General features: G+C 45.3%; 1 protein-coding gene across 1 annotated transcript in view; it reads left to right on the forward strand.

Moving 5' to 3' along the window:
* Positions 1-801: 801 nt before the first annotated feature.
* The window catches only part of ZC3H12C (zinc finger CCCH-type containing 12C), a 31,256-nt gene continuing 13,215 nt past the window's right edge, over positions 802-18,842 (forward strand). Inside the window, exons 1-4 of the mRNA XM_040422468.1 lie at positions 802-816; positions 2,954-3,711; positions 14,099-14,238; positions 15,794-16,028. Coding sequence (XP_040278402.1) covers positions 802-816; positions 2,954-3,711; positions 14,099-14,238; positions 15,794-16,028 — 1,148 coding nt within the window. The remainder of the gene's footprint in view (positions 817-2,953; positions 3,712-14,098; positions 14,239-15,793; positions 16,029-18,842) is intronic.

The raw sequence follows: 18,842 nt of genomic DNA on the forward strand, positions 1-18,842 counted from the left end.
CAGAAGTCTATCTGACAGATCTCTCTTGTTTTCATTGTTGCTGACAGGTTTCCACCCCTTCGCAGATGCTGCTCATTATCAGTCAGGTGGCTCTTTATATGTTCCGCCTCTCACTTGTTTCCTTGCGGCTGATAGCTCTTCTGTGGAGTGCTCTGCTTGTGTGGTGGTTCTCCTGTTCCAGTTACATCTCAAGCTAAGTCCTCTCCCTTTTATTGGTGTGTCTGTCCTGACTAGGCCTCAGGGAGACACTGGCTCCTTCAGTTTGGAAGGAGTCGGTTGCCTCTTTCCCTGTTCCCTAAGCTGAGGGTTTAGTGCAGTGTTTCAGCAGCCTCAGGTTCCTATGCATTTCTACCATTAAGATTTGCACATGTTGTTAGCAGCTTAGGGTGAGTATCAGGAAATGCTAGGAGGTGACCTCTTTACTCTCTAGGTTTGGGGCCTAGTCTGTTGTTGTTTAGTTGTGGTTCCCTTTGGTTGCCTTTCCTTCCCCGTACTTCCCGTGACACTGGGATGCCCTTGATGTTAGGTGGGCAGCAGGTTTTGTAGGGCAGGAGAACAGTGGACCAGATCCGATGTGGAGGTCAATGACCATGTGCCATCTTTTACTGAATAGCTGATGGGTGTCACAGTGAAAACACAAGCAGTAGGCACAGTTCTCAAGTGTTTCACAGAATAGGCTTTTCCCAAAGGCTGTGTATAGGGATGGCTACAATGATGGTCCTCTTTCAGTCACTTTCCACAGATACATGCAGTCTTCTCAAAGAACCAAAGGCGTGCAATTTCACTCAATGTTCCTCTGCAATGCTCAGCTCCCGGGTACAGTCCTAGATCAGATGGCTAGTCCATCCTCAAACCATGTGCAGTAAAGTTTACAGCTGTATGCATGCATTACCTTTACTGTCTTTGTCTAAGTATTGTTCCTTTTAATGGTCCTCAACTTTCTGCAAAAATGTAATGCTTCTTTCCTTCACAGATTGTTTCTCAGCAAAGTTGCTTTTCTGTTTTCTAACTCACTTGGATGGTGTTTCCCTGTAAAAGGATTGTTTTCTTTCTCCTGCTTTAGCATATACATCCTCTCTCTTGGCTGACTTGCCAGGAGCTACCGTATAGCCAGGGAAAAGTGGGGCTAGCCAACCACCCGACAACTATTCCTAAGGACTGTTAGTTAAGTATTTCCTACCCATATTCACGTCAATGGGCCGGAAAATATGCGGACAGCACTAGTGATGAGCGGCAGGGGCTATATTCGAATTCGCAATATTTCAAGAATATTTTGTAGAATATTCGTCATATATTCGCGAATTAGAATTTATTTTAGTGAATGTGAAAAATCAGCAATGTAAAAATCGCGGAATGCGATTTCGTAACGCGAAATACAGGCGTGGGTCACTTTGGCTAAATTTTTTAAGCTGCTTGAAAGCAGTAAGCATTGGATTACTTAGGACCATATAGACTTTAGAGAGGGAAGCAATGGCTGATATAGGGTCATACAGAATATAAAGAGGGAGCTAGTGGATCATATGGGGTCATATGTGGGCAGCACGGTGGCTCAGTGGTTAGCACTGGTTTCTTCCAGCGCTGGGGTCCTAGGTTTGAATCCGACAAGGCCAACATCTGCATGGAGTTTGTATGTTCTCCGTGGGTTTCCTCTGGGTTCTCTGGTTTCCTCTTTCACTCCAAAGACATACTGATAGGGAACTTAGATTGTGAGCCCCATTGGGGAGAGCGTGATGCTGATGTCTGTATAAGGTACTATATCCTATAAAGTGGGGATTAATGGCTATGATATTTTGATAATTGCCCATTATGGTAAAGAATACAAAATTTTAAATATAATTTTTCAATATTTAAACATAAAAAGAATTTATTTTCCCTCAAGTTCCACAGATGGAAGTATAACTAAGTATAATTAAGTCAATTATCACAGTCTACTGATTTCTGCAGAAAATGGTCCTAGCAGAATTGGCAGGATCTCATCAGGTCTCACAGTGATTGGTTGTCACACAGATGTCAGGTTTACAAATGGGAAGCCGTAGTCTATAGCATCCCAGCCATCTGCAGCCTTCCCATAACTGACAGGGGCAGCGGGAGTGTCTGCAATATACCGAACCTCAAGATAATTATTTTAGGACAATCTTCCTGATTAGGTGCAATTAGTTGTAGCAGTCCGTGGTTTGGATGCAAGTGTAAGTTTCCCAAGGGACCATTCTGTTTGCACAATATGTTTAATTTGTCATCTTCTCCATCCCATACAGACGATCTGTGCCCGGTAACCTTCCCTATCATTGGGGGTACAGTGCAAATTAGCATTAAATTTGCAGCAAGCATGCATTAAACCTCTAATTACGGGTGCCCATAGGTGCCAGATCCTAACAGTCGGGCCGGTAATATAAAATTGGTTGTGTAAACTGAAAAACCTCTTCCAGGGTGGCTGTGCTCCTTTGTAATGGAAAGAACGTTGGTGGACAGGCAAGACAGCTAAAGTGGAGGACTATGGGGGAGGGGGGTCATTGTGTAAGCTGTGAGGAAGATTGAATACTGGTGGGCATGATCATATGATCATGATCATAAATTTGTTTTGGTAGATACTTTGCTCCCTGTGAATTACTGTAAAGAAGGTGGAACTTGATGTTCTTGGGCCCCAATACAAAACCTGTAATGGGGCTCTCTAACCAATCATATTCTATCTATAATACTGGTGGCTTTTTATGGGACGGTGGGACCTTTTGTTCCCCCTCATGACCCTGGTGCAACTTCTACCTCTGCAGCCTCTATAACTTCGCCCCTGTTGGTGTTTAGACAGACCAGGACCCCATTCTATGTTTTTGCTTTAAAATCTCTTTATAGATTGTGAATTGTATCAGAAAAAGTTGTATCCATGCAAGCACATGACCTCTGCCTGACTTCATTATGACATTTTCTAGGACTCATTTTTGCTTTCCTTCATTTTCAGGAATTCAGGTCATTTTATCAAGGCTTCAGAAATAATAACAAGGTGGAGTCGGACACATGCACCGGCTTCATGGGCTTGAAAGATGACTTTGGCCATAGCTTTGGGCGCCTTTACACAGAGACTGGTGATACACACTTAAGTGCAATTGTACCGTGGACTATACTGCGGAAGCCAACCATGGATAAAGTTAATTCCAGGAAGGATGATTCAGACAAAGATACCTCGGAAGGGACCTGTAGTTCGAGCTGTGACTCGGAAGAAAGCACAAATTCTGATAACGAGTCTGAGCTGTCAAGTAGACTTGTAGTAGAACCCTGCCGGGTGACCAAGAAGCATAGACAACTCTGTCGTTCTCCTTGCATCGAGCCGTACATACTAAAAAGGAATGAGATTCTAGAAGACCTTAAAAGTGAACACGACCAAACAGAATCTAAGGAGATAAAGAAACCACCAGATGAAGTAAAGGAATACCAAACGAAATTGGACTTTGCACTTAAATTGGGTTACTCCGAAGAACAGGTTCTTCTTGTCCTCAACAAACTTGGTACAAATGCTTTAATTAATGACATTCTAGGAGAACTTGTCAAGCTTGGCAGCAAGAGTGAGACTGAACAAAATGGTGGAGTGAGTAATACCGTTCTACGGGAAGCATCTTCCTTCGAGTCTCAACGACCTGAATCTCCTTTTCATCAGGAGGCAATAGATGACAGTGAAAACCTAAGACCAATTGTAATTGACGGGAGCAATGTTGCCATGAGGTGAGTGACTGTGTGACTACTAACACAAGATGTGCGAAATCTAAAATACTTCAAGTAAATGCCAATGATCTGGACAAAAATATTCCATTACAGATGAGATTATTTTTCTTGAATTTTTCAAAAAAGTTGGTTTGGATACAAATCAATAGAGAAAGATTTGTTTCTTATAAGTTGGAAAAAAAAATGTTGAAACGATCATTCAGTTTAAAAAACCCAATTACCCTTTTGGGGTGTACTGTTCAGGAGCTTCATTTCTTGGCCAGCTCCAGAGGACCTGTCTTGTCCTGCATAAGGGTACGTTCACATGGGTAGCACCGTATCCGGCAGGCTGTTCCTTCAGAGAGCAGCCTGCTGGATTTCGCTGGATCTGCCATTGCCAGATTCTACAGTTCACCGCTGTATGCCCATTGGGTCCAGTGGTGATCTGGCTACTCTCCAGCATAAATGCCAGGTTTCGGACGGACAAATACCGTTGTATGCAGAGGTTTTTGTCTGGCAGACGGCCGTCATTTATGCCGATGCAGGCTACCGGAAGAGCTGTGAACGAACCCTTACACTGACAACCAGTTGGTTGGAATGATCACTGTGTAATGCTTACATTTCCCTTTGGTGGCGCTGTAGGGAAATTGATGAGTTTCTATCAGGTTTACCCATGGAGAACAGCTGGTCACTGGTGGTGATCAGCTCATTATATGAAAGGACATTTCTAAGAAGTAGACATTACACAAAGCCTAGAACCCCTTTGAGTACAGACCTAAATAACGAGTGATACAGGGGACCCACACAGTTTATCTGGATATTAATACATATAAGGTTTCAAGAGCTCTCATTTTTGGTTGGTGGTACACTTTAAAGGGGTTGTCTCATTTCAGACAATGGTGGCATATCACTAGGGACCCGCACCTTTATCGGGAATGGAGCCCTGAAAAGTGGTGGCTGGAGGACTCCAGTCCGCCCACCACCAAGCGCTCTCCCAATAGAAGTGAATGGCAGCACATCGCGCATGACCGGCCACCGCTCCCATACACTTCTATGTGCCCGACGGAAATAGCCAAGCCAGCCTCCATAGAACCTGAATGGAGGGCGGTTGCGCATGTGCATTGCGCTCTCAAACGCTTCCGGGGCTCCGTTCTCAATATAGGCATGGGTTTCAGTCCGCACCTAGCAGACAATAGGGGCATATCCTAGCGATATGCCCCCATTGTGTGAGATGAGAATAACTCTTTAAGTTCTGTACCTCCAGGTATTCCACTTCAGTGGACTTGGTTTGTGCATTGCTTTCCAAAACCTTTGCTTAAAGACTTTAATATCATTTACAGTAAAACTTCTCCAAAAGACATCTTTCTTGAGAAGATTAACCCTTCATTACAACCAGTTTTTCTGCACCAGATTCCTAGGTCTCTTATATCCTATTTCTTATATATTGGACTCTCTTTGACAGCACAATTTTTTATTCCATTGCATTTTTGGGGGGCGATTAAAGGGAGTTTGTCACCTTCAAAAATAGTTTCAAAGTAAGCATACCAGCATGTAGGGTAGACGCCCTCTAAAACATATATTTTGTGGGAAAATCCAGTCCTCTATTCCTGAGAAATGCTTATTTTTATTGTTATGCAAATAAAGTTTTTGGTGCACTATGCGCGACGCTGGTCCATTCAGTGCACCTCATGGCTACTAGCTTTGAAATCTCTGGGACTGTCAATCAAACAACAGGAGGAGGCAATGGGTCACATTACTGGCGAAGTGATTGTACACCTAAAAGAGCAGCCCCACCCACGGTGCACCAAAACGTCATGGTTATGGTTATGTTTCGGGTCGCCAAACTTATATGGAGGCATTCTTACTTTGAAACCAATTTTGGAGGTGACAGACTAATTTTAACTACAGTTGGATTGGTAGGATAGTTGGACCTTTAGAGGTAAAGTTGCCGGTGGGATGTTGAGGCGCTGGACGTGTGACCCTCCAGGTCATAAGGCATATTTATACCGTGTAGTAGTGTCTGGTGGTCTTGTATATAGTACATTTGATCTGACCTTACAGTGTTATAGCTTTATATCAGGGGTGGCCAACCTTACAGAAACAAAGCCAGAAAAAAAAAGTATGACTGCCAGGAGCCACAAGCTATACATTTACACAAATATGCATGCACACGACAGTATTACTGCAATTGAGTTATCAGACATTTAAACCACCTTTCCTACCTGTAGTGAAGACAGCTTTAGTGTGACTTCTGGCAATCTTTGTTTTTCACAATGTGTTTCAAGATTGCTGAGATGACCACCCTCATGCTCAGATGACCACCCTCATGCTCAGATGACCACCCTCATGCTCAGATGACCGCCCCATGCTCAGATGACCGCCCCATGCTCAGATGACCGCCCCATGCTCAGATGACCGCCCCATGCTCAGATGACCGCCCTATGCTGACCCATGCTGACCCAGGCTGAGATGACCGCCCCATGCTGAGATGACCGCCCCATGCTGAGATGACCGCCCTACGACCGCCCCATGCTGAGATGACCGCCCCATGCTGAGATGACCGCCCCATGCTGACCCATGCTCAGATGACCGCCCCATGCTCAGATGACCGCCCCATGCTGACCCATTCTCAGATGACCGCCCCATGCTGAGATGACCGCCCCATGCTGAGATGACCACCCACCCCAATTTTGAGATTGTGTGTGTGTGTGTGTGGGGGGGGGGGGGGGGGGGGGGGGGGGGTGATTTGACATAGGGGAGATGTGAGCATGGGATGTCTGAATTTCGGTGTCTTATCTGAACACTGGGGAAGCAAAAAAACACTGTGTAGGAGGCTTATCCTACCTCTGCTGCCGCTGCTCTGAGGACTGTGGTGCCCTCTCCACAGTGACCTGACGTGCACAGCGTCAGGTCAGAGCTCGGGCCTCCAGGTATTAAGGGGGGGGGGTGCACTGCGCCACCAATGACAATTGACTTTTAATACAGATACAGTAGGCGGGTGCCGTCAGAATCACATAGTCGACACCTGGCCTCTATGACGGCGCTGCGATCCATGGCAGTTAACCCCTTAGGTGCGGCACCTAAGGGGTTAACTTCCGCGGATCACAGCTACCTCTCATAGAGGTCGGATGCGGGCTATATGATTCTGCAGCCAGCACCCGCCTCCTGTATTTGAATAAATTAGTGAGTTACATTCATTGGTGGCAGCGGCAGCAGCACGGGGGGGAGGGGGGGACTGCTCCCTTCTCCCCTGTGTTGCTGATATTTCGATACCTGCGAGCGACATCCTTAGTACAGAAATAGCAAAAGATGTTTATTACTGTATTGACAGCCAAAAAGTTTCCTTATGAACCGAGGAGTTGATACTAGATCAGACTTACCCAGGCTGTGCTAGTGGAAGCTGGATAGAAATAAATTGGGGAAATAGAAGTGCTGTTAAAGACTAACAACACCAATGACCAGACTGAATGTTACTTTTTTTTTTTTATGATTGCATTTCACTCATTTTGGGCTAAAATACATTTTTTTCAATTGGTCTTTATTAAAAATGTTCAGCCGTTTCTGGGTTAAAAGGGTTACACGTATTAAAAAATCAGTCTGCAAGCTGTGAGTTTATTTTCTTTGATTTCCGTCAGCTGACAGCTCATGTAGAGCGCCTATCTCTGATCTCCTGACCTCATAAAAGCTTATTTAAGACATATTTCTATCATTTGATAAGATTTTAGCTATAATACAGGGGTGGCTAACTGTACAGACACAAAGAGACAGAAAAAAAAATCGTATGACTGCCAAGAGCCACAAGCTATACATTTACACAAATATGCGTGCACACAACAGTATTACTGCCATAGAGTTATCAAACATTTAAAAGAGCATTTAAACCACCTTTCCTACCTGTAATGTAGACAGCTTTAGTGTGACTTCTAGCAATCTTTGTTTTTCACAATGTGTTTCAAGATTTCTCAGATGACACCCTTATGCTCAGATGACACCCTTATGCTCAAATGACACCCTTATGCTCAGATGACAACCTTATGCTCAGATGACAACCTTATGCTCAGATGACAACCCTTATGCTCAGATGACCGCCCCATGCTCAGATGACAGCCCATGCTCAGATGACCGCCCATGCTCAGATGACACCCTTATGCTCAGATGACCGCCCCATGCTCAGATGACCGCCCCATGCTCAGATGACCGCCTTATTATCAGATGACCGCCCCATGCTCAGGTGACGCCCCATGCTCAGATGTTCAGGGGTGATTTGACATAGGGGAGATGTGAGCGTGGGGTGTCTGATTTTTGGTGTCTTATGTGAGCACTGGGGAGGCTTATTTTGTGGGTCTGAGGATTTGGGGGTCTTATCTGAGCTCATACTACCCCCATGTCAGATAAGACCCCCAGATCAGTACTTTAATAAAATAAAACTGTGTAGGAGGCTTATCCTACCTCTGATGCCGCTGCTCTGAAGACTGTGGCGCCCTCTCCACAGTGACCTGACGTGCACAGCGTCAGGTCAGAGCGTGGGCCTCCACGTATTAAGGGAAGGGGTGCACTGCGCCACCAATGACAACCTTTAATACAGATACAGGAGGCGGGTGCCGGCAGAATCACATAGTCGACACCTGGCCTCTATGATGCCGCTGCGATCCCCGGCAGTTAACCCCTCAGGTGTGGCACCTAAGGGGTTAACTGCCGCGGATCTCAGCTACCTCTTATATAGGTCGGGTGTGGGCTATATGATTCTGCAGCCAGCACCCGCCTCCTGTATTTGAATAAATGAGTGAGTTACCTTCATTGGTGGCAGTGGCCACAGCCCCTCCCCTCCTCTTCCCCTCTGAATTCTCATTGGTGGCAGCGGCAGCAGCACAGGGGGGAGGAGGGGACTGCTTTCTTCTTCCTTCTCCCCTGTGCTGCTAATATTTCGATACCTGTGACATCCCTGGCCCACCCCCTCTGTGTCGCATATGTAGAGGAGAGCGCGCTCCTCTGAGAGCCACAAGTGAAGGTGCGAGGAGCCGCATGCGGCTGGCGAGCCGCGGGTTGGCCACCCCTGCTATAATACATAGCCTTTAAGGTCTAGCAACCCAGACAGAAGACAGGACATTCTGGAGACTTGAATCTATGTTCACCGCCATATTACAGCTTCATGCAATGTATGGAGTAGTAAGCCACCTATAGAAGTCTGATGGCCCATACCATACCCCCATATGCTTTTGATTTCATACAGAAGAATAAGGTGGTTACCTGCCTGTTGGAATCCGTATGAATCCGAAACAAAAAAATTAAGAATTGCGGCTTGCCCATCATACTACACCTTACTGAGCAAATAACATAATGCGGAGTATATAAGGCACCATATGGCGACATAGAGTGCCTAAGACTCTAGTGAATAGGAACAGGAACACTGGGTACCTCCATACAACCCTAATCTTCAGTGACGTTGATCCCTGGGCCATCTACTTACAATAAAGGGTATGTTCACAACCAGATGGTAACTCCACAGCATTTTTCGCTGCATGAAAACCTATCAAGTTTCCAAAACCAGAGGCAAAGACCTAGGGGGAGATATTTTTTATATGACCAGTGCACTAGTCCTTTTTCCCAGTGCCAAGTTAGATCAAAGGGGCGCCTCCTGTACAAAATCATTCGTCGTGTATGTACATAAGTGCAATCATAAGCTGAGCAGAACCATCATTAGATTCATCTAGTCAAGATACAAGTGCAACACAACACTGCCCCTTGTGGCCACACCAGTGTATGCATTTTCTGAATGCAAGTCTTGATTGAATTAACCAAAAACGAAGCCTCTCTGCAGCGCTGAGGTGTTCCGCTTTGTCTGCAAGTTTATTCTGCCATATATCCCTTTAATGCTTTGTAGACTGTCCTGTGAAAAGCAAGTGGTGCATTTTTTAAATGTTGAAGACCTTTTGGTGGGGGTTCTTCTCTTCAAGGGGTTACCCTATGATTGTATCATGTAGTACATGACAATCTCTTTCTAACAAACTTAGAACCAGCCACTGTACCTCACATGGATCCAGAGATCTCCACATGCATTGCTCTACTAGATTCATTTCAAGCTGGAAGCTTGGTTTTGGGATGGGGGGGGGTCCTTTCTCAGGGGGCGTGTCCTTTCTGTTGCAGCCGGTGGCAATTAAAGGGTTTCTACCACGACATTTTGACCTAATTAGCTGTCAGACACTAGCGATCTGCTAGTGTCTGCTGTACCTAACCATGCTATTGTAATCCCTTTCTGTGCAGCGGTTACCCTAAAAAACAAACTTTTATTGCTATGCAAATGAGCCTCTAGGTGCTATGGGGGCGTCTTTTCAGCACCTAGAGGCTCCCTCTACTCACCATGTCTGCCGCCCAGCTCGTCCCTCCAGCCCGCCCATCTCCTCTAGATTGACAGCCTCCATCGCGGCCGAATTCTCGCGCCTGCGCCGTGTGCGTCTGTATTCGACGCAAGCGCAGTGACTGTCAGACCGCTGCCTGCGCCGGCATCTCCACTGCACCTGCGCATCTCCACTGCGCCTGCGCATCTCCACTGCTTGAGGCCGGGTGTCGTCTGTTCCTGGGAGCACTCTGACGTCATCGGCGCAGGCGCAGTGGAGATGCTGTGGAGAATACTGGTGGCGATCACTGGGTTCTGCGGGTGGCGGGCAATGGGGCTTGGAACTAATTTGGTTCTTCCGCTACAGCATCACGAAACGTTCCAAAATGGCTAATTACACAACTCCTGGCAGAATACTGTTCTCCGTGGAAAGCGCTTATTGTCTGGCATTAAGAAATTCGAGCAATCGGGAAAATGTAGTTAAATTCTGCACGTTGTTCAATTAATTATCTTTCCATTGCGGCAATTCCCGGCGCGGCTCTGAATAGAAACGCATGTGATAAGTAGTCACAGGTATAATTGCTAATGTTCTCCGAGATCCAACTCTAGACAAAAAAATCATTACATCGAAATTGCTCTTGTAATTTCCTTTTCATCTGTAGGATTCCAAGAGGTGATGTCAGACAAAGAGAACGGGGGAGAATTTTATAGAAACTACTGTAGAAGTGACTCATATGTGGTTCTGACACTGATTGATGGCGCGCTGATTCGTATTCTAAGAGCCGTGGAGCCAAACTGTGCACTGTAAGGGGTTGCATTAGATTTTATTTCCAAAAACTGCGCCACCCTTGTTGATGGACGTATCTGGTATTGCAGCTCAGCCGTGTACAAACCTTTTAAAGATGTCAGCAGATTTGTACCTATGAAACTAGTGGATCTGATTGGCAGCTGAAGGCATCTGGGTTGGTCCCATGTTCATATGTGCCCGCATTGCTGAGAAGAATAATGTCTAATATATGCAAATGAGACTCTAGGAGCAACAGGGGCGTTGCCATTACACCTAGAGGCTCTGCTCTCTGTGCAATTTGATTGACACAAACATCATCACACCTGGCCCTGTCAATCAAAGTGCATAGGGGGCGGCACCAACAATTCCAGAGAATCTATTCTTATGACTCTATGACGTGTCATATTATTCCTGCTAGAAATGATGAATGAATTACTAGCAGTCAGCAGTAAAGGTCCAGATGGGTAATACCAGTTGGGGGGGTTTGCAACGCACCCAACTGGTAACACCCATCTGGACCTTCAAAGCAAACTGCTAGCGGTTCGTTCATAACTTCTAGCAGGAATTAGGCCTCTTTCACATGGGCGTCATATTTTTGGCCCGGATAAGAGGTGGGTGCGGAAAATGCGCGATTTTTCCGTGCGAGTGCAAAACATTGTAGTGCGTTTTGCACGCGCGTGAGAAAAATCGGCATGTTTGGTACCCAAACCCGAACTTCTTCACAGAAGTTCGGGTTTGGGATCGGTGTTCTGTAGATTGTATTATTTTCCCTTATAACATGGTTATAAGGGAAAATAATAGCATTCTGAATACAGAATACATAGTAAAATAGCGCTGGAGGGGTTAAAAAAAATAACAAATAATTTAACTCACCTTAATCCACTTGCTCGCGCAGCCGGCATCTCTTCTCTTCTTCTTCTTTGCTGATTGCAGGAAAAGGACCTGTGGTGACGTCACTACGGTCATCACATGGTCCATCACATGATCTTTTACCATGGTAATGGATCATGTGATGACCGGAGTGACGTCACCACAGGTCCTTTTCCTGCAATCAGCAAAGAAGGAGACAGAAGAGAAGCCGGGCTGCGCGAGCAAGTGGATTAAGGTGAGTTAAATGATTATTATTATTTTTTTAACCCCTCCAGCGCTGTTTTACTATGCATTCTGTATTAAGAATGCTATTATTTTCCCTTATAACCATGTTATAAGGGAAAATAATACAATCTACACAACCCCGATCCCAAACCCAAACTTCTGTGAAGAAGTTCGGATTTGGGTACCAAACATGCCGATTTATCTCACGCGCGTGCAAAACGCATTGCAATGTTTTGCACTCGCGCGGAAAAATCGTGCATTTTCCCGCAACGCACCCGACTCTTATCCGGGCCAAAAATATGACGCCCGTGTGAAAGAGGCCTTATAGAGGAATGGCACAACATAGTCATAAGAATAGAGGTTCAATGTTGGTCATTATATGGGGACTGCAAGTGGATTCCTATTCTTGTCTGCAGCTGCGGACAAGAATAGGACATGCTCTATTTTTTTGCGGAGCCGAGGACCGGAAGTTCGGGGACGCGGACCAGAAATGAACGGGTCCGCACCTGTTCCGCATAATTGCGGAACGGATCCGGACCCATTCTACGGACGTCTGAATAGACCCTTAACCTAAGGATGGCTATAGACGGAAATATTTAACCTCAGTAAGTCATATAGTAGATTACAACGCTCATCTACAAACCACGAACATGCAAAAATAGTTTCCTACAATTAAATTTTTCCTGCATTCCTACCCAAAGCCCTATTTAAATTTCACATTTGCATTGACCTGCATGGAAATTCTCCGCCAAATGCTTTTCACTGCTGCAAGGAAAATAAGTCGTGAATTCCGATTTTTCTGATTGCTGGAATAGTTTTACACTGGACAGAACGCTATTTGACATTTATAAGTTTTTACTGCTCAGCAGTGCAAAGCAGATTTGGCCTTAAGATCTCCCGGAGAGTCTTAGGCCTCATGCACGCGACCATTGTTTGGGTCTGCATCCGAGACACTTTTCTTTGCAGCTCTGACCCATTCACTTCAATGGGGCCGCACCATGTGCTGTCTGCATCCATACCTCCGTTCCGTGGCCCCACCAAAAAAATAGAACATGTCTTATTCTTGTCCTTTTTGCGGACAAGAATAGGCATTTCTATAAATGGGCCGCCCATTCTTGCGGAACGCACACCGGCGGCATCTGTGTTTTGCGGATCCGCAACCTGTAAAGGGAAGGTGACCTAGCTGCTTCCCGGCATTGGCTCCCGGCTCCATCTCCTCCAGGCCTTCAATGCTTCGCTGGGCTCCCTCGATGTAAATATCCGGTTTGACATTGCTGCAGACAGTAACTGACCACAGCAGTGACCAGCTCCCCTTACATCATGACGAATGGTAACGTGGTGCAAGGGGATCGGTCTCCGTCGTGACCAGTGATTGGCTGCAGAGATGCCAAACTGAATGTTTACAGCCAGGGAGCCCAGTGGAGCATCGAAGGCTGGGAGGAGAAGGAACAGGGAAGTTTCCCTTACTGGTCCAGCCAAGTAGGTATCCAAAACCCAATGGATATATTTAAAGGGGTTGGATAGGACACGAGGGGGTCCATTATTCTCTATGAGATCGGTGGAGATGGCAGAGCACTGGCTTCTCTTTGGCAGTCTTATAGAGAGTGAAGCATGCATGATCAATAGCTGCTCCCCCCCCGTCTCGTGATCAGTGGGGGTCCCAGTAGTTGGATCTCCACTGATCTGGGTTAAATCTTGGAACAAGGTCTTTGAAAAGTGGAATAGCCCCTCATCTCCTATTACCTTCCGACTAGAGGGACAGCCAGCCCTCAGCATTTTTAGTCCACAGAAGTAAAAAAACATGGCTGCTCTAAAAACAGCGCCTCCCCTGCCCACAGGTTCTGAGAGGCATTGCAGCTCAGTCTTATTTTCTGTTAATGGGGCAAGGCTGCAATACCAGACAGAACCCATGGACTGATGTGGCGCTATCTCTGGAAGAAAGCAGCCATGATTTTCTAAACCTGTAGAACCTCATGAATTGCCTTGTAAACCATACAGCGTCCATGTAATGGGATATCCATTACATCCCAGGGGTAACTGATTTACGGCACCATCTGCCTCAGATGGGGTTTCCTCTGCTGGACCTCGGTGGCCTTAGTTCTTAACATCTTATCCGAATTTGTCCTCTGGTGGGGAGGTCTCCCCATACCCGATACACAGCATTCACAAATACCAACTTCTGTCTGTTTCAGTCATGGAAATAAAGAGGTATTTTCTTGCCGTGGGATCAAGCTTGCTGTCACCTGGTTCCAGGATAGAGGGCATAAGGATATTACAGTATTTGTGCCTGCCTGGCGGAAGGAACAGTCACGGCCTGACGCTCTTATTACTGGTAAGTGATGATATCCAACCCATCCTAAAATCTGAAATTGTACCACTGTGTTCCAGGGTGAAGCCAAACTGATTGATGCCTACAAATTCTCTGCATTTATTGTCCTATTTAAAAAATAAAATAGAACTGTCCAGGTCTCCTGACATATCTGCCGTGGGTCATTCCTCTTTTATTACTTCTGAAAAATAATGAATAAATTGACACTGGGTGTTCCCGTTCCTCTTGACGATGGGCCATGCTCCTACACACAGACAGTGTCTAATTAGTGCTGACAGTGTGAGACTGTGGATGTACTGTATATTAGAGATGAGCGAATAATTGAAAAGTTCAATTCGGCTGAATTTTACAAAAATATTCGCTTACTGACAAATGACTTCGTCACGAAGCACATTTCATTTTTTTTGTAAGTTGCGGGTGCAATGACAGGGAGCTGCTATAGCGCCTCCCCCGTCATTGTACCCCTCAGATGCCGCATTCATACATGATCGCGGCATCTGAGTGTCAAAACAGTGTAGCATTAGCAATAAAAAAAAATATTAATCAAACTTATCGCCTGCATTTGCTCACAACGGGCCGGCCGCCACCATCTTGCTTGATGATCTGGAGCGAAATCTCGCGCGGCGTGAGATTACATCATCACGCCGGCCGGTGTGGTGACGTCATACGTCACCACGCACGGGATTTCGGCCGAGATCTTCAATCAAGATGGAGGCTGGCGGCCCGTCGCGAGCAAATGGAGGAGGTAAGTTAGAATTTTTTTGTTTTTTACATTTCAGGTTAAATCGATTTGCTGACACGAAGCACGAGGAAATTCGGCTTCGACGGGAATCGAATTTATCCTGAAATGCGGATCGAATTGCACTTAATGGGATTCTATTCGCTCATCTCTACTGTATATGTTCCTTTGACGATGGCAACAACACCACCCAGCTGTCACTTTATTCATCCATTTGCAGGAGGAATAACAGAGGAAAGACAAAACGATGAAAAGGTGCTCCAATGTGGAATTTAAAGCGGACATGTTCCTTTTTTAAAATCCTGATATATGGGGGTGAAAGGTGGCTTTTTGAGCCAGGATCCATCTCCCATCAGTCTTAGTATTAGGCCTCATGCACACGACCGTATCTGTTTTACAGTCCGCAAATTACGGATGCAGTCCGTATGCCTTCCACATATTTTTTGCAGACAGCAGGTCAGTGCTTTGCATTTTGCAGACATATTCTATCGTTTTGCAGAACGGACGTGCAGATGCGGAAAGCACACAGCTCTTCTGTGTGCTTCCCGCATCCGTACGTCTGTTCTTCAAAAAAGATAGAACATGTCCTATACTTGGCCGCAAAATGCAGACTATGGACCCATTGAAGTAAAAAAATGCGTAAGCGACACGCATGGTATCCGAATTTTGCAGATCCATAACTGATCTGCACAATACATTTGGTTGTGTGCATGAGGCCTTACATCTGAAAAGTGGAACATCTTTAGATTTTTATTTTTTTTCTGATTTAACCCAAGCAGAATACTAATCATTGCATTGTAATCCCTTGTTTCTTTCCAGATCAAGAAATCCTACGGAGGTTGGAGAAGGACAAGTTCCTGGTATTTACACCGTCACGGCGGGTGCAGGGCAGAAGAGTTGTCTGCTACGATGATCGCTTTATAGTCAAGCTGGCTTTTGAGTCGGAAGGCATTATCGTGTCAAATGATAACTATAGGGATCTGGCAAACGAGAAGCCTGAGTGGAAGAAGTTCATTGATGAGAGACTGCTCATGTATTCATTTGTCAATGACAAGTAAGTTCATCATCTATTCATCTTGGTTGGATAATAATGGCTTCATTTTTGCACAATTATTTTATATTTTAGGATTCACAGTTATGTTTCTGAACAGTCTTGGAGCTCATGTCTTCCAGGAACCTTTGATACTTTCACTCCCAATACAGTTTCTAAAGGCTATATCTCTTGATATACAGCAGCTAATGATGCGATCCTGGTCGTGTTTTAAAGCTTAGATGTGAAGGGTTAAATCAGTTCCCCTCCTACAGCTGGCTATAATCTCAGCCAGCCTGGAGGAGGGGGAAGTGGTTAGTGGGGGAGCTGACGGGTTGCAGAGAGGAAAGAAAAAAAAAAAAACATCTTCTCTCGTGACCCCAGGAGGAGGGTAACATGGACTTCTGTGCATGTTGCCTATCCCCCTCTCCTCTATCAATCAGATATATGGGTCTTTTTTTCAGGAAAAAATGGAGAAGATGAGCGCTTGCCCATCTACTCACTCCTCTGTGTCAAATTAGATCATTTATTAACGCCATGACCTAGATGTTTATCAGTAGAGATGGCCTTGCGGTTCACCCGTCGGTTGTTTCGCGGCAAACTTTGCTCGTTCGCGATTCGGCGAACATATGGGAATATTCGCACTCGCCATATTTTTTTTGCATAGCGCCGAACTTTGACCCATGACACATCCATCAGGTGGGACAGGACAGCCAATTGAGACGTTTCAGCACATGGACACACTCCCAACCCTATAACAGAACCCGATCTGGCAGCCATTTTACATTATGTGTTTTGCTAGTGTAGGGATTGGTTGCATTTTGGAGCAGGGACAGTTAGGGACATCAAACGCTAGCTAATAGGGCCACAAAAGTCCTTTTAAGGACTGGTATAGGTGTGCTATCGATAGGTGTGATAAAGAGAGGTGTGATATACTTATAATATACTTTCTAACATAGAAATTATATTATAGTGTATTTGTATTGTGCAGCAGTCGTGTGCGGTTCTGCTGTGATACCGCAGCTAGATAGAGGGACAAACGCTATTGGAGTAACTAATTGCAATGGGTGTGATATACCTGTTGCCCCAAAAAAAACTGCTTGAGGGCTGCTATATACCTTCTTCCACAAAATCCTGATTGAGTGGTGCCATATACCTGTTTCCGCCAAAAACTGATTGAGGGGTGCTATATACCTGTTTCCGCCAAATACTGATTGAGGGGTACTATATACCTGTTTTGGCCAAATACTGATTGAGGGGTGCCATATACCTTCTTCTACAAAATACTGATTGAAGGGTGCTATTGCTATATACCTTCTTCCACCAAATACTGATTGAGGGCTGCGATACACCTGCTTCCACAAAATACTGATTGAGGGGTCCTAAAAACCTGTTTCTGCCAAATACTGATTAATGGGGGGACATATACCTTCTTCCACAAAATACTGATTTGGGGGCCTGTACTGGCCGACAGTTAAATTTTTTATCTCTATCCACATAATCACACCCCTGTCTCACTCCTCTGCCTCTCATTATGGTGGCGTATGAACCACATTCACTGTGCCCCCTTATACCCTGCATTGTGCCCTCTTACCACACCCTGTGCAGTGCCCCTTGTCATTCCCTGTACTGTGTCCTCTTATACCCTTTTATCCGGTCACGGTATGGCGGTGTTATCCGGTCACTGTACAGAGGTGTTATCCGCTGTAATCCGGTCAATGTATGGTGGTAGTATCCAATAACTGGATGGCCATAACTGTATCCCTTTTCACTGCCCACGCCATCCTTTTTTAGACCTGGCATGAGCGGGAAAAATATGCAGATTGCGGTGCTAAGGACCTTTGCGCCACAATCTGTGTCAGAAATACGCCTAACATAGACATATTTCTATATAATAAATGACCAACTAATTGTATTATTATTCGGGGGTAGGGATAATATCTTTATATTATATAGATTCTAGTGTATTATACTGTGTCCTGTATTTCCCAGTAGAAAATTATCCTTGAGAAACATAGTCCTCATCCCTGACCACCAGGACCAGGTAGCTCTCTGTCAGTACATGGCGGCCTCCCCTCTCCGCCACGCTGCTCCGCTGTGTACTGGTGCTTATTCTGACACTAGGGCTGGGTCCACATCCTATTTTTGCCATCCATTTAATGTATACCAAAAATGTATGCGTTAACAGATGCCCCAGAGTGATCCCGTACAGTGGCGTCAATGATCCCCCTCTGGTATGTCACTGTCCATGCTGTGGGACTATTTGTGCACTCATAGTTTGTATTTGGTGGCTGCAAATATGACCTGAAGGTTTTTCAGATTCGCCTGCTATTAAAGTCAATAGGAGCGATGCGAACGCGCGGTTCGCGAACATTTGATCGTTAACGAGTGTTCGCGAATCGTCCCGGCCGATGTTAGTCCATCACTATTTATCAGCATGCAGATCATGGTGTCAAATAAGTCACAGCAAACACTTGTACCCCACACACACAAACATCAATAAGTTATTTTTCACTGTTCTCCACACCATATGCAGACCACTTCTCTAACGATACCTGTTACGCGCTACACTAATTATCGCCAGAGAGGAATATATTAGCCCTCACGGTTGTGTCGTCAGAAAAATAAAAATGCTCAGGTCTTGGAATGCAACGAAACAAAAACAGATTATTTTGTAAAAACACGCGTTTTTATTGTACAAGTAGTATAATAAAAACTACTGTATTTTCCCCCGAAGACACACCTAGATTTTAGAGGAGGAAAATACGGGGAAAAAAAAACGTGAACGCCACAAAAATAAGTCTCACAAATTAATGTTAAATTTGCTGAGGTTTTTTT

This window comes from Bufo bufo, chromosome 3 (genome assembly GCF_905171765.1).
Source record: "Bufo bufo chromosome 3, aBufBuf1.1, whole genome shotgun sequence".
Classification (NCBI taxonomy): domain Eukaryota; kingdom Metazoa; phylum Chordata; class Amphibia; order Anura; family Bufonidae; genus Bufo; species Bufo bufo.